The sequence below is a fragment of the Tachypleus tridentatus genome, chromosome 6 (assembly GCF_004210375.1).
Source record: "Tachypleus tridentatus isolate NWPU-2018 chromosome 6, ASM421037v1, whole genome shotgun sequence".
In the NCBI taxonomy this organism is placed as follows: Eukaryota; Metazoa; Arthropoda; class Merostomata; order Xiphosura; family Limulidae; genus Tachypleus; species Tachypleus tridentatus.
The window spans coordinates 98,164,681-98,181,207 of NC_134830.1; the positions used below are offsets into that span (position 1 = coordinate 98,164,681).

Sequence of the window (16,527 nt, forward strand, 5' to 3'; positions counted from 1 at the left end):
TGTGTGTGTGTGTGTGTACTGCTACATGTTAATTCTTGTGTGCACTATTATGTAGGCATGATGCAAATGTCATCTCTACTAGCTTGTTTGCATTGTTTCTCAAGGACTGATATTAACAATTCCCATATTTACTTCCTTTATTGAAAAGTTTTCCTTTACTTGTTTTTTTAATGCAGTGTTTCAGTAGACAGAGGAAGGATGTATTGTTAACCAAGTTCTAAACAAAATGAAGTTCCAACTGTAATATTTATTACTTGTCTGTTATTTACTGGTCACCCTGTATTTAAGCCTTTCAAAGAAACACTAAATTTCTGTAAGAAAGCTAACTTCAAGGAGTAATGATAACATTACTCACACTAGAATTATGTTTTTTTCTAAATTTCTCCAAGTTATTAACAGCATTTATAGAAGTGGATAACCTATTCAAAACTACATGACCCCATGAAATTGATTGATATCATTGTTCTGATTTTTATGTTACCATGTCATAAAACAAAAGAACAAACAAATTCAAAGTTTTTGCTATGATATTTATGGACATTTCCAGAACTTGTCACATAGTCATTACATAGATATTGTTACAAATTAAAAGTGTATAATATTGTAAAGTCCTGATGACCTATTAAGGATATTTAACATACCATTTCAATGAACAATCAAAGTCATCCCTAAATTGATAATGCTACTACCAACCTGAAAACAAGTAGTATACCTGTGTACAATTTCAACAGGTACGTGATCAAAACTACATACACTGCTTACAAATAACAGTGTTTATTATAGCATTTTGCAAACATCTCAATTTATGACTAATAATGGATCAATACACAAGATTTTGATAATATCACTATTTTCATGATGCTTTAGAATATTAGATTTAGATACTGTGTTCAATGAAAGTTGAGTATCTAGAATTGCTAAGAAAGATTTACTTCTTTGTTTTAACTCTGTGTCAAAGACAAGCAATCATGACAAAATAGGTACAAAGTCTTTGAAAAGAGAGGTTAATTGCAAATACCATAAAAACAAATGTAAAAAAATGTTCCAAAGTTCATGGCTAAGTGGTGGTCTATGGCTGAAGTATGGCAAAGAGAAAAGGGCCATAATCTCCTTATGATGTTCCTTGAAAAAAACCATGATTTTCTATCAACTAGTGAACTATCTACTGTAATATTTGATTTAGGAAAATGGAGCACTAGGTTTGTAAGTTTTAGTAATTTACTAACTTGTTCATTTAAGTGTTGACAAGTTCAGTTTATTGAGAAAAACTCAGTCTATTAAATCTTATTTCAAATGCTGAAACTGAAGTCAGAATTTCACCAAGAGAAAAGATTAAAAATTAACTACATGTGAAAAGAAAGTATGTGAATTTAGAGATTTAACAAAAAGAAAAATCTTTAAAAGATATTCTACAAAAAATTAAAAGGTATGCATTTCTTTCTATTTTCTAATTTCAATTCTTTCATTGCACTGTACGTTGATGATAATAGAGTTAGTGATATGGTAGAGAAAATGAAAAAATAACAAACATCTACCTTAAATACTTTTGATATTCATTTAGGAGTGTTCTAGAGGTTATGAAGAGAAATATGAAAATTGTAAGATGAAGAAAAGATTTTTTTATACATAAATGAAAAATAACCTTACAATCAAACTGTTCACAGTGAGTGCAAATAACTACAATAAATAACATTTTTATTATAAATTTTTAATTCAAATTATGTCATTCTTTGTGTACAAGATACTTATAAACTTTAACAAAACCCTACTAGTATTTGTTGCATAAATATGATTCCTTAATAGGGCAGATGTCTGTGCTAAAAAGAGTTAATCTTGTGATTGAAAACAAATATTCTGTGTGATAATCACAAAATGCATTGCATACATTTCATCAAGAAATACTACCCAACAGCTTAGGAAGCAAGTAATACAACTTCCTTTGAGCCATTGATCTTACAAAGTATAACTGCTCTCACGAGACTTAATCACAGGCATAGCAATCACAAAGTTGTCATCAACATTTCAAGTAACCACTGGAGCTATCTTACAACTCTTCACATGGATCACTTTTCAGTATATTCCTCTTCATCAATTGACCTGAAATGATACAAAACAGTATCCTCATTTTTCTCTGACACACAAGTCTCAACCTCTGATTTCTGGTGAATTCAGTGCATGAAAGGCATATTACTAGCATTTGGTCATAGCTTTTGAGCTGTTCCATGTGCTTACACAAAACAATGACTGCTGTACCTTGTATATCAGAGACCAATCTGTCTGAATCTGAGATAAAGACCTGTACAGTAGATATGAGCTGCTTCCATTCTGCTGGCACATACCATGCAAAAACTAATGTTCTTTGACCGTTCTGTTGTAACATTTCAATTGCTGTATGACATCCTTATATGCATTAGCCAAAAGACTTTCACCATTCCACATATTATTGTGGATAATGCAGCACCTGTTCTAGGAAGAGGACCACCATACATAACATACAGAATGAGCAAGTATTTACCAATCAAACTTCAGCTGATCTCCGTTATGTTGCACAGCACACCATCAAGACATACAGAAAGTTAAGTCCCAGTCTGTTTGATAGTGTACTGCAATATATGAAAGGTCAGTAGAAACTCCAGCTGTTCCCACAATATGACAAATAACTCCATCCGTAGGCAAACAGTCCTAGTTTCAACTTTAAACCTTTCGTTTTAGCTGAATTATCATCTTAAGCTTTCAGTATCGGTCTCAACTGTTGACTGAACACTAAGACATGGTGCTCCATTGCTGTCCCTTCATCATGGGCTTCATAAACCTCTCAAATGTGGTGGGAATACTGTATAGCTAGGCCTCATTGAATGCATCCAGAAGTGGAGGGACCTCAATGCCAGTCATTATGTTCACCCATATGAATTCAAGAGGTAACCTTAGGATACTCTCCTTCCTGAAAATTGCTAGTAAAGACGAACAAGCATTCTTTGGAGGCTGTATGATACCATCCTTTAACATACATTGTATTTTAATGCTGTTCAGATCCCATTACTCTGGAGAAGCATGCACAATCTTCAATAAATGCAGTTCACTTGTCACACAGGCAAAACAAATAATTTCTGCACTGCTTCCATTCTCAGGATCCCAATGACAGTTGATGATCCCTAGGTTTATTCTGTGGCAAACTTTGCCTACATGTAGTTAGAGATTTGCTTCTCCAGTCACATCTAGTCTATCACAATGCACAAGTGAACTCAGTGTCAACTGGTCCAAGTAATGGCTTTATTCAGAGTACCTGATACATATGAAGAAATCAACCATAAACTCTTATTTCTTGTTCTTGTACATATCAATTTCATCCAACTCTCACAGTTGGGCTGCTCATGAAACTTTTCAGTGCAAGTTGACCCCTGCACTCTCCCAAGTCAATGCACAGTCCCATTAAGGACTCCATTAGTTTTCCAGAAGCAGCAACTGCATCCTGTTAACAACACTCCTGCATATGCTGTACAGATGGTCTATAATGGTAGCTTCAACTATCTTGCTATATTACAAGATACATTCAGCTAAAATTATTTTTATTTATTCTAAATTAGATTTATTCAAACAAATAAAAATTTGCCTGATGCTAGTCTTCTCATAAAAGTATAACAGTATTAATTACTTTCAAAAATGTATCTACTGTAAAGCTGATCATGATATTAAATTTGATGTTTGTTATAGCTTTGTACATGTGTCTATAAATACACTACATGTAGAGCTTATATTATTCTTTCTTATTTTTTTCTATTGTTGAACACAGTTTGCTTCAAGTGGTGCATTTGCACAAGCACACACTTCTTTGAAAACATTCAATTTCCATATCAAACCTGACGAATAGTTGTTCAAAAAGCCACTATTTAAAGTAACTTTGTTCCTACATGAACACCATATTTTGATAAATATTTTACTTTACTGCAGTGTGCATTTGTAAAAACAACAAAACATTTTATTCATACAAATTATGAAGATGTATCATATATTGTGCAGAATTGGAAGGAAAAGTATCTAAGCTTACACACAAATATATTTAAGTATAAAATAAATTTTATGAGGAGAATTCACCAAGTGTAGAAATTTGTTTGTTTTTGAATTTCACGCAAAGCTACTCCAGGGCTATCTGAGCTAATCGTCCCTAATTTAGCAGTGTAAGACTAGAGGGAAGGCACCTAGTCATCACCACCCACCACCAACTCTTGGACTACTCTTTTACCAACAAATAGTGGGATTGACCATTACATTATAACACCCCCACAGTTAAAAGGGCAAGCATGTTTGGTGCAACAGGGACTTGAATCTGGGTCACTTGAAGTACGAGTCAAAACGCCTTAACACACTTGGCCATGCCGGGCCACAAAGTGTAGAATATAGTGTTAATTCAGTTTAAAGCTGAAACTTGCTGAATTTGTTAATCAATTAATCAATCAGTTCATAAATCAATCACATACAACTAATCAAAAACTGCCACATTATACCCATGTAGTTGGAATGATCAAACATAGTACTAACCAGAAGCATCAATTTTGATTGTTTTGTGGCATTAACTGATTTAACTAAATTCTTGAATTTCAAGTCAATTATTTTACATGATACTAATTGAGTTAATCACTCAATTCTACCTACTTGCAGCTCACATTATATTTATTTATACAAAATATGATTAATAAACAGAAACTACAATATATATGAAAGCAACCTACTTGTTTATTTCCACATTATGTTTAATTAATGCTATTAGTTACAAAGAAACTGAAACCAACAAAGCCTCAATAAAACAGTATTCAGATATACTTTGTTGAATGATATATTTGGCATGTTTGTGATACAGACCAAAGAGTAGTGCACAATTATTAACCTACAAATAAAATACACATTCACATTCTTTAATCAGTTATAATAAAAATAGCAATGTCATGAACAATGACATTATTACACTCTGATACTGTTTCTTACAATTCATTCAAATGCCAATCTTTGACAGATTAGCCAATAGCTGAAATGATACTGTCCACAAGCTTTGATCAATACATTTGTCTTTGGAGTACGGAAATGTTAAAACAAACATGAAATGTAGAAAAAAAATGGATATATGATTGAATAAATAAATGTAACAATGCATCTTAACCTGTATATATTTTTCTGTATTTATGTTAACATTTACATATTTTTTATTTGGGCATAAAATATCCCCATACCTATTGATTCAACTAAAGTTTTAACAGCTATATAATTAATCTTAAATATATTTTCAACCCAGCATACTTTAATAAAAACTCACAATGTACAAACTAGCATATAATACAGACTAAGATATCAAATATTTATTCCCAAAGCTAATCATTGCTTACATTTTTCAGTCAAATTTATCCCAGTTTGGATTGTTTAAAGATTCCACATTTTTACATTCTTTATTACACACAATGTTAAAATACCTCTTTAGCAATAAATTTAATGTTGTACATTGTTTTTGTTAGGTTACACAATAGGTTATCTGTGCTGTGCCCACCATAAGCATCAAAACTCAGTGTTAAGCATTAGAAGTCATGGGGGGCATAGCACAGTGAATAATGATGTGGTGAACAACTATGTTACTGTGAAAAACACAACCAAGTAGATGGCACAAGTCAGAAGTTAATTAAGAGATTTTTTTATGCTAAAATAATTTGCATTTGCACTGTCCAACAGTTCTATTTAAGTTAGTTATTTTACTTTCAATACAAGATTATTAAATAATTTTAAATGGTTATATACCTTAACTTTTATTTCCCTAATATGACTGGTTTTAAGCTCAATTCAGGAAATGTTTTACATAGATGCTTACCCACTGTCTCCAAGGATTATTACTTTCAGGAGGACTTTCTTTCTGGATGACATGTCTGTCATTAAAAAAACAATATAGAATGATATATCATATTATAATCTATAACTATTTGCACAGTCCCTTGCATTAATCATTTACAATTTAGATATATTTCATTCATATACAGTATAACATTCCTCAAATTATGTTCTGGTTACAGTATACAACCACACTGACCTAACTACATGCATGGATACTTAAAACAAACAACCTTTCACTGTCTAGTATTACAAAATTCAAATGAAAGACATTTAACACAATAAACTGAAACATAACTATATTTTAGCTACCAACAATGTAAGTGAATTCAGCCTTTAAGTACATCATCTGAATTTACAAAAAGTTCTTCCTTACCTTAAAAATAAGATTAAAATTACTATTTCTTGTTCTCTTCAGCAATAAAAAAAAGCTTAACCCCTTTTCACTATTCTAAAAATCCTAGTAAATAAACTAAGATATTCAAATTACATTTAACTCCTGTTCTTTAGTCCACATAAAGATACAGATCCTTAAGATGAAATTTAATGTTTGAAAGAAATGTTCATTACACTGATCCTGTTTTAGAGAAGAAATGTTGATAATAATTCTGAATTTACTATTTGTATCTGCATGATATGAGGCAAGCTTTTAATAAAATTTACAAGTCCACTGTACACAAAAAAACAAATACATTAACATGTCTGTTAACTCACAATGTCAGCCTGACTCAGACAAGTCAGAGTAAAAAATAATGTTTAAGTGAATAATAATAAAATACTTTTGTTCATCATATAATTTGCATGTTGCATAACTTCTAGAGCCTCCAAAATGCATAAGCACAGTCCACTTCAATATCCCTGTATAATTTATCTCGTATAAACTTTCCTCTACGTCCAACATTACTAAATCAATAACGTAGAGTAAAATGAACAGATAACTTTTGACATCAACACACGATAACATGTTGAATGGCACTCTGTATAAGGTTATAGAATGTACACTTTGACCTCATCTGTGCACACAGAGCTAATCTTTGATTAGTAAAATATAATTCAGAAATACGTACTTCTTATACTTAAAAATGTATCTCTGTTTAACAACAAGAAATGGCCAAATACCCCTCTTTCATGTAAACCTTATGCTGTAGAGTCATGTGGAGCACACCCTATTCTGTCAGATAGTATTATCTCTAATATCTACCTTGTAATTAAAAGAATCTTACATAGTTACATGTAAAATGGGCTAAAGGAAGCAGAGAGTCACTTAACAATCATAGGGAAAAAAGATGCACTGGTTTTGTAAAGTGACCAAAAAAAAAACTAAGAATAAAAAGGGCAAACACTTTGGTCAGAAGTAATTTCAGCTGTCACAGATATGATCTGTAAAGTAATCTAACACTCCATTATCAGCCCTATGACAATTCACCAGGTAGTCATTTAGTGAAAAAAACAGACACCAGTACTGACCCAGCCAATACACTGATGCACCAGTAGAGAAAATATCTCACAGGAAAACATCCAGAGAACATATCAGCATTTACCTTACATATAACTAAGTACACCACATGAAATAACAGTGCAATGAAATTAGAAATATTATCCACATACAAAGAAGAATGAACAGGAGTACCAAATCCCACCTGGGAGGGTACACATGTATTGAAGACAATTTAAAAGCATAAGGTTTTATGATTTGCTAAAATGTTACTACTACTCCAAGCAGGAATCCATAACAAGAAAAATACTAGAAGCATTGCCCCATTGAACATATATGGATAATTCTGGTCACAGCTGTACATCCTGGCTGTAAACACATCCAAAAAATTGTTTTTTTTTTCTAATACTTTAAGGTTGTGTTAGTTTTATTACTTGTGAATACAACCTACAAATCTTACAGCTTGGGTTGCAGGCAACTTGATCACATGGAATGATAAAAGAAATCCACTGTTTCTTAACTGTACATACTGTTGATATTATCTTTGAATAGGCATAGCACGCAACTTTAAGAGGCTGACAAAACTATTATTAGCATCAGTAAAGACCTTCAGTGAGTATTTTGCATGTTACAATCATGGAATGTTTAATTCGATAACTAACCTTTGAAGAAGTAATACTCAGCTACAAATCAGAATTTAACTGAAAGGCTGCAGTAGTCTTTCATTATTCAACAAGTTTATTATTTTTTAAACTATTAATTTCATTAGCATGGGCACAACAAACAGCCCATTATGAATCTCTTTAATCAATGTACTAGGCTTAGCCTTTGACCCATTAAAATTTTAAAATTTAGTCAACATTAGATTTGACACTATACTTTCTGAATTTAAAGCAAAGTTCCAGTTATTGTCAATTTCTTTTTCATTGACCAACTACTGGTCAAGAACAAGGCAGGAGAACCAAAGAAACATACTTGTTCTTTTTCTGCTGACAGATTGGCTCATCTCCAACCTGCAAAACTCTAGAACATCCAGGAGTTTCTCTACAACAGGAGTAATGTCCTGTTTACCATTAACTCTCTCAGTACAAAGTCAGTTCATTGGACCAACCTCAGACTTTTTTATGCTTGTTATAATCTTCATTCTATTACTTTAAAATTAGTAAGCGTATGTTTATGAAATTTGACAGATTATCAGTAAACATTACAAGGCTTTCATATGCAAAATATCAAATTTTTTTATTAAGTCTTAAAGTTTGTCAAACAATGTTTTTCTCATACTTTTTTTATTTGTGCATGTTGCAACAACAACAACAGCATGCAAATTTTCATTTTAAGATCAAAAATACTTTTGTGCATCAGAAAATTTTTAAAATTTCATGTGCAAAATCCTTATTATATTCAAATAGTTTTATTGAATGTTTCTTAAGAAAAAACAATACATTTTATGTTATTTTCACTAACAAATCTCTGTATGGGTTCAGTCAATTTGATGAATCTCATAATCACCATATAAAATTAGGAAACAAATATAAATTATGCCTTTTGTATTCTACAATGAATACGGCTTATAAAACAAAAACATACATGTTTAGACTAAATAGTTTAAATCTCATAACATTATATAATTATTATTTTATTATACAGGCTTTTCAGCTGTGTCTGGCTAACAATAGAGGAATTACAATGGCATGACACATGTGCATTCATGTTACTGTATCCAATATTATAAAACTGACCTTTAGTTTTTACAAAGTAACCTATCTTGGGTGTGTTTTAGTGGACTATTACTGAGTTGTAGCTCACATTACCCTATCATATTACATAAAGCTCAGAGTACTCATAAGCATATCTCATGAAAATTTATTACCCTTATTTTAACTAATTTAACCAAAAAAGTTTCTAAGTTTTACATTTTACTCACTTTTATAATAACAAATAAATAAATACAAATAAAAAACAAGATATATATTACTTACCTGGGTTTTGTTTCTTTTGCTGTCAAGTGTCAATGAAACTTGAGTCTACTTTCTTTTCTATAATAATTAATGGTACTACCATATATTTTATTATATAATGCAACTAATGTGTTTTTCATGGAATAGTTTGAAAAGGAAATAAAATAGACAATTCTCTATACAGAAAGCAATGTACTATATTGTGTGATAGATTAAACTTTGGCTTTCTGTTGGTTATAAATACAATACTAACTGTCAAAGAGAACTATTGGCAAATTGTGAGAGAATGTGATAAAAGGATGTAGCAAGTGGGTCTGATATCCTAGTTTATTGCTCTATAAATAAATAAAATTTAAAGCTTCAAAAATATTTTTGTCTGAAAAACTTACCTTAAATTTCATACTTCTGGAAGGAATGGTAAACAAGTTAGAAAAGAGAAGACAAAGAGCAAATACCACAATCATCATACTAGATAAGATTAAGGATTTTAAAAATGTTTCCTTATAAATTTAAGAACTTAAAACTTGTATAACATTACAAATTGTGATTTATTAATTATATTTTATTGCAAGGCTTATTCATATACACTGAAAATAAGGTAATTTAATTAAATTTTAAATGTAACTCTGTACAGAAAAGTGTAACTAAAAAATGTGTTAACACACATGTGGTCAAGAAAAATGCAGAAGTTACCTTGTTCTAGTTGCCGATTTCACTGTTCTATACAGTAATGTCTATTAGGCCCAACAGCAGTAACAGAGATGACACCATTGACTGGACAATGACACCAGGTTTACTAATGAATTAAAGAGACCTTTCTTTGTTTAGTTCTAGTAAGAAATACTTGTGCAACATTATTAATCGAGACCATTGTGTTTTAATTTTACACAGCTCAATCCTGAGATTGTGAAAGCTGTGGAACTAAAAACCATTCTGTAGGTAACCAACTATGGTTGTATCTGTGTAGGTATGTATGTTGCATGCTCCTTTTTGGTTTGCAATAATAAATATTATGTTTGTTTCATTCAAAACTCACCTAGCTTCATTATTCCACATAGGAAAAAACTCAGGCAAGTTTTGAAACAGATAAATCCACTAATAATAGTGGATCTATATGATACTGATAAGGAAATAGCTGAAAATACCACAAAGGGCATTTAAGATAAAATATAAAGAAGTCATGGATCAAAGACCATGTTATCATGTTTGTTGACTTGAATTAAAAATTTTATTGAACTACTATTTTATGAATTTATGTCAATACATTTGGAATGAAATTGTAGATAATTCAAACTTTAATATCATATTAAAGTCAATTTCTTAATTTAAAAGTAAATACTAAAAGAACACATTTAAATACAGATTTTAGTGAGTTGCATGGTATACTGAATACAGCACTTTAAAATTAGATGTCTGATGTCAAAATACCAAGTATATGGTTTTGTACAAATTAAAAACTCAACTTACCAATAATAACACGATAGTATATAAAATAAGAATCTTATATCTTTTTATTCTGCTGAGATATGGCTTATGTACTGAATCAAACAAAGTGGCCCTGTTCACCTCTTTCCATTTTTGGTAATGGTCCCTTATATACACTTACTTTAATGTATGACATGTGAATAACCAATCAATAACTTAGAATGTCCCCAGAGTGGTTTTTCTCCCCCATTTAATCTTTGAAAAGGCTACCATGTTCTTTTGATCCAAGATTTCAATGAGACAGGTTGCATCTTTAGTCGGTTCGAAGTTTCATATTTTTTAAAATCTAAACACATCTTAGTTACTAAGCTCAAAAAATTGTACTGAAATTCTATAGTATCAGTATAGTTAGTTATGATTTTTTGGTTATTCAACTGTATATATGTATAAAAATCTAAAAAAAAGACATTTTTGTTTGATATCCTCCATGTGCGAAATTTTAAAAGGCTTAGCAACTCATGTCCAGCAGCAACCTTGTACAAAGGTTTTAGCAAGAGAACTGTTTACTTTACTTCTTGATTTATTGTTCTATATTTTAGAAAAAATAAGTTAATTTTTTCACATTTTAATTTATATACATATACATAATGAATAATAATTAAAATGTGACTGTATATTACAAAACATTAGTCCACTAAAATACAACCAAGACAGGGATAACTAAAGGTCAGTTTTATATTACTAAATACATAGTATGAGTGCATACACACAGCATCAATGCAAAGTATAAAAAGCATAACTTATACGTACTTCCTAGTTTTTTTTATGATGGTTCAGGATGGTCAAGTAATAAATCACAGATAGTTAAGAGTAGAGAGAAATAAAATATAAAGTCTTGCTGAAAACAAACTTTCAAAACATATTTAGGAAGTTTCAGAGATTATACAAATAATATGAGATTTTTTAAGAAGAAAAACAGTTTTTAATCATAACATGAAATCACTTTGCACTCAAACTAGTAACCAAACAGACTTTTTTTTTTCACAAACAAATATTTAGAAAAAAATGTTCATTTAAAAACTCTATGTTTTGTGCATTAAAAACTTATAATCTTTACTAAAAGTCTACCAAATTTTGTGAAGATACACATGCTGTATCAAACGTTATAGTGCAAATACTTAACGTGCAAATGTGTAGACGAACTTGTGTAAATTATACTTAACCCATCATGAAAGGGTTAAGTAAGCTATAAGACTAACAACTGAATGGCAAATCATCCATAAACAGATAAAGTGCCTCCAGATGCTGTTGAATCACTTGGGAAAGATGCCTCAAAAAGAAAAACATGCATGATGAGCCTGCATGGGTTTTCTTCGATAACATTCTTATTATGCATGCATATGATGCATACTGACAATCATAATTGCATTATAATGATAATCTTAATTAATGTATCTCATTTCAAACTCAATGTTAATTTCAATCTATGATGTGGCTTTAAAAAAGAATACATCCTATAACTGAACAATAAATTAAAACTTACAAGCACTTTGTGGAATGGTATTATATGTAGTACTAATAACAACATTAGTGATTACTGCTCCAATGTTGGAATAAATTTCATGCTAGTGTCTTTACACTTACATCAGTTATCAACATTGATACTGGGTATGAAGAACAAAGCAAAAAAGTAATTAATTGCACTTAATCAAGTCTTTCAAATTAGACCTATGATATTAATTAAACACCATATTCTCCAAGGAATTTTAAATAATTAAATAGTGTACTGTAACCCTTTTACAATGGGCTTGGTATAATATATACAGATTGAAATGGCTGAGGAAACCACTCTGGGGAGATTCTAAGTTATTGATTTGTTACTTATGTCATATACCAAAGTAGGTGTATACAAGGGGCCTTTCCAAAAATGGAAAGAGGTGAATGGGGCCACTGTTTGATTCAGTATACAAGCCATATCTCAACAAAATTAAAGAATATAAGGCTCTTATTTTATATTATAGTTTATCAATATTAGTAATTTGAGTTCCTAATTTGTACGAAACTATAGACTTAGTATTTTGACATCAACAACATATAATTTTAAACATGCTGCATTTAACATACCACATAATTCACTAAAATCTATATTTAGGTGGGTTCTTTTAATATTTACTTTCAAATTAAGAAATTACCTCATATATAACATCAAAGTTATTACTAAAATAATTTTAAAGTTAATATTAAAATTACAATCTACACTGATTCCAAAATTATTGACATAAATTCATAAGATAGTAGTTTACAAACATGACACTGCTTCTGATTCATTGCAAAAGGGTTGACACTACTTCCACCACACCATGTGATCTTCACTTACAACAGTATTTCACTCTATCCATAGCTCTTTACATAGTTGGGACACAAACATAGTAGTGGTTAGAACATTATTTAAAGTTAAATGTGAACTCTAACAAGATGGTGAAGCATAATTATAATTAATTATACTTATCACTAAATATTAGAATTAGGATTATTATATTTTTAAATACTTCATTCTAAATCTAATCCCTTAGGGGTTTTCATGAATTAGAAGAGAATAAAATCAATATTTTACAATTGCACTATATTTGCTCTGAAAGGTTTGAGAGTATAAACAATGATCCACAATAGAGTTTATAGGGAATAGAAGAACATGTTTTTAAAATGAATAAACACTTGTTATAAACCTTGTTCACTGTATACTTCACCTTGTTTGTGTGCTTTTAAGCTTACAGGACAGTCTTATTGAACTAACAGACCCTTGCTATTCTTAAATATCATTTTATGAAATTAGCATTTATATTTTTATACATATTTCTAAAATATGACTAAAGCAGATAAATATGAAGTTTTTCTACTCAAATAACACAGCCATTAGACTAGAAATACCTCATGAGATATAAAAAACTGAGAAAGGCTTTGTATCTTAAATTCCATTTTTACCTTAATTTTTTTAATGGAGAGTTGCATAAAAATAGTAACAAATTAGCTTTGAAAGGCAAAGCATAAAAATACAAACCTCACATTATTCTTTTACGTTTAATTTTAAAAAAAAATTACTGATTTTCATTCCCAACAAACAATGCAATATCAATTATAACACCTAAGCTTCACATTAAAACAATACAAGACAGAACAATACAGTCTCAGCAAGTTAATTTATTTGCATCAAGACAACAGTTAAAAACCTGAAGTGACTGTTGGCCAATTTTACAAGTTATAAAAAATTATATAAACACTTGTTATAAACCTTATTCACTGTATACTTCACCTTGTTTGTGTGCTTTTAAGCTTACAGGACAGTCTTATTGAACTAACAGACCCTTGCTATTGACCCTTATATAATCTGTGGTATATTGTATCAATATAATTGATATTTCAACTTAGTAAAGATTTCTTGATGACAGGAAACCAAAATGAAATAAAAATATATCTCAGAATGGTTGGTATGGATGTTAACACTTTTATTGATAAGCAGAGAACAACATTTCAACCTTCCTAGATCATCTTCAGATTGATAACCTAGTTGTTCTGAGATACATTATTAAAGATTTTATTCTCTTTACCTAAGAAGGATACAGAATTAATGGAAGGGATTCAGAAAAGGAATATTATGATGATTCTCAAAATGATTGGGGAAAACTTTATAATGATAGATTAAGATGTTATTTTTTCTTGCAAAAGGAAGAGTAAATGGTGGTATTTTTCAGAGTTCAGATCATCCAAGTGGCTTACAAGCTAAAGGCCCCTGATGTTTTGTGAGCTATGTTTTGAAAATAACATCTATATGAAACACAAATTTAATTCTGACAAAAATAAAAAAGTTTCATCTAAGATTTTTTTGTTTTCCTAACAAGATAACTGACTTGAAAAATGAGTTACCATTGATATAATTATGATGGTTAGCACTAAAGGGTGAATGCCCCTAGGCATCGTTGAAAGACCGAACAGAACATAGCCATCTGTGGATTAATTTAAACTACCTGCAAATATTACTAAAGTTCATAAGCAGCACATCAACATAATTTCATAATTTTAAGCATAATATACCACGAATTACATCATGTTTCGAGGGTTTCCTAGCTTTGTCAAAATTCACAGACTATGGAAGTCATAGTATACAGGAAGTATATTTCCTGCCTTATGCAGCACCAGATACTACCAGACTAAATTACTCTGAACCAGTTTATTATAGATTTCTTGGTGTGTTTTTGTATAAAGTTATAAAATAATGTCAACATTCTGCTTATCAGCCTTGGTATTATTAACGATTAACTGAAAATGACCCATTAAATAACTCGGAGCCACACAGTTATTTATTCACAAATGTTATTCAAAGAAGTGTCAGTGGAGATGTAATGATATTGATGGTCCAATTCACAAACAAATAACAGTAACACTAAATTATAAGTGCAACAACAGTTAAAAATGTGAATAACATTACTATTTGAAAATTGAATACACTTTTCTTAATAAGAGTGATATTAATAGTTTATCTAGTATATGACATTATTAATGTTGCGTGTTATTGTTAATTCAGTTTGAACGGACCAATACTGAACAATAACATAGCAAATAACACATTTGTTAATACTAATAATGATACTGTAAATTTAGGAAGTACTCAAGTGATACAATATTACCAGGCTGAACTATGTATTACTAATTTAAGTACTCAATTTAAAAATTGTATAGACTATTGGTATCACCTGACAAAGGTTTTGAATTTTATCAATAATTTTCACAAATTAAACTAATATTTCAATATTATTATGTAGTTAAACTGTTTTATAAACTTTAGCACTCACCTTATACTTATTTAGTGTCTATATTTCTTTCTAAACCCAAACTAGTAAATACTAATATTAACTTATTTATTTTTCTACTTCTGGTGACAAAATGGCATAAATATCGTTATACAATACATGACGTCATACTATTGAAATTTTCATCAGGGCCCACTGCAAAATTTACAAAATTTATGTTTAATTTATGTCCGTTATTTTCTACAATTAAACATTTAAGACATTTATATAATATTGATTTATTCAATAATAGCTATTTCATTACGAGTCCTCTAATGGCGCAGCGGTATGTCTGCGGACTCATACCACTAGAAACGGATCTTGATACCCGTGATGGGCAGAGCACAGATAGCCCATTGTGTAGTTTTGTGCTTAATTCCAAACAAACAAATAAATTTCAATATGAATTTATATAATATCAAATAACAAAATAATACCAAAAAATTCTTTTGTTTATTTGTAGTGAAGCATAAAACTTCACCATAAGCTATCTGGGCTCTTCCCACCACGGGTATCGAAATCCGGATTTTAGCATTGTTTGTCCGTAGACACATCACTGTGCCACTCTTGAGACCAAAAAATTTAATAAAAACAAAAAGTAACGATAGGGTGGTTACTTTTTAACTAACAGTTCGCAAAGAGCAAAGATTTTAACTTCCATGATATTTCATCAAGACAAGTGTTCTTTATATAAAAAGTACGGCAGAGTTAACTCAAAAAATAGAGCCGCCTTGTTTTTGTATTTGTGCTATATGATAATGTGACCTTTGCAAAAGTTACCAGGACAAATGCTACTATTCACAAAGTAGCGGTTTTCCTTATATGTTGTGTCAAGGTCGTCACGAAAGCAAGGCTGTAATTTTGACATGTAAACAAAGCAAATTATCTTCTTTCATTTTACCTCTAACTACAGCCATTATATAAGTCATCAAGCAGTTAAATATAGAAAGTTACACATAAATATAACTTATCACACCTAATTTTTTCCTCTTTAATGTCT

General features: G+C 30.3%; 1 protein-coding gene across 4 annotated transcripts in view; it reads right to left on the reverse strand.

Annotated features, from left to right (window-relative positions):
* The window catches only part of LOC143253142 (ras-related protein rab7), a 40,714-nt gene extending 24,848 nt beyond the window's left edge, over nt 1–15,866 (reverse strand). The window contains exons 1-4 of one of the 4 annotated variants that reach the window (XM_076506481.1): nt 15,531–15,688; nt 9,952–10,054; nt 9,280–9,336; nt 5,849–5,903 (exon numbers count right to left, since the gene is read on the reverse strand). In XM_076506481.1, coding sequence (XP_076362596.1) covers nt 5,849–5,901 — 53 coding nt within the window. In that variant the 5' untranslated portion in view covers nt 5,902–5,903; nt 9,280–9,336; nt 9,952–10,054; nt 15,531–15,688. Of the gene's footprint in view, nt 1–5,848; nt 5,911–9,279; nt 9,337–9,951; nt 10,055–15,530 lie in introns of those variants that run through there. The other 3 variants (XM_076506479.1, XM_076506480.1, XM_076506478.1) reach the window with 3 other exon arrangements.
* Between the last annotated feature and the right edge of the window lie 661 nt (nt 15,867–16,527).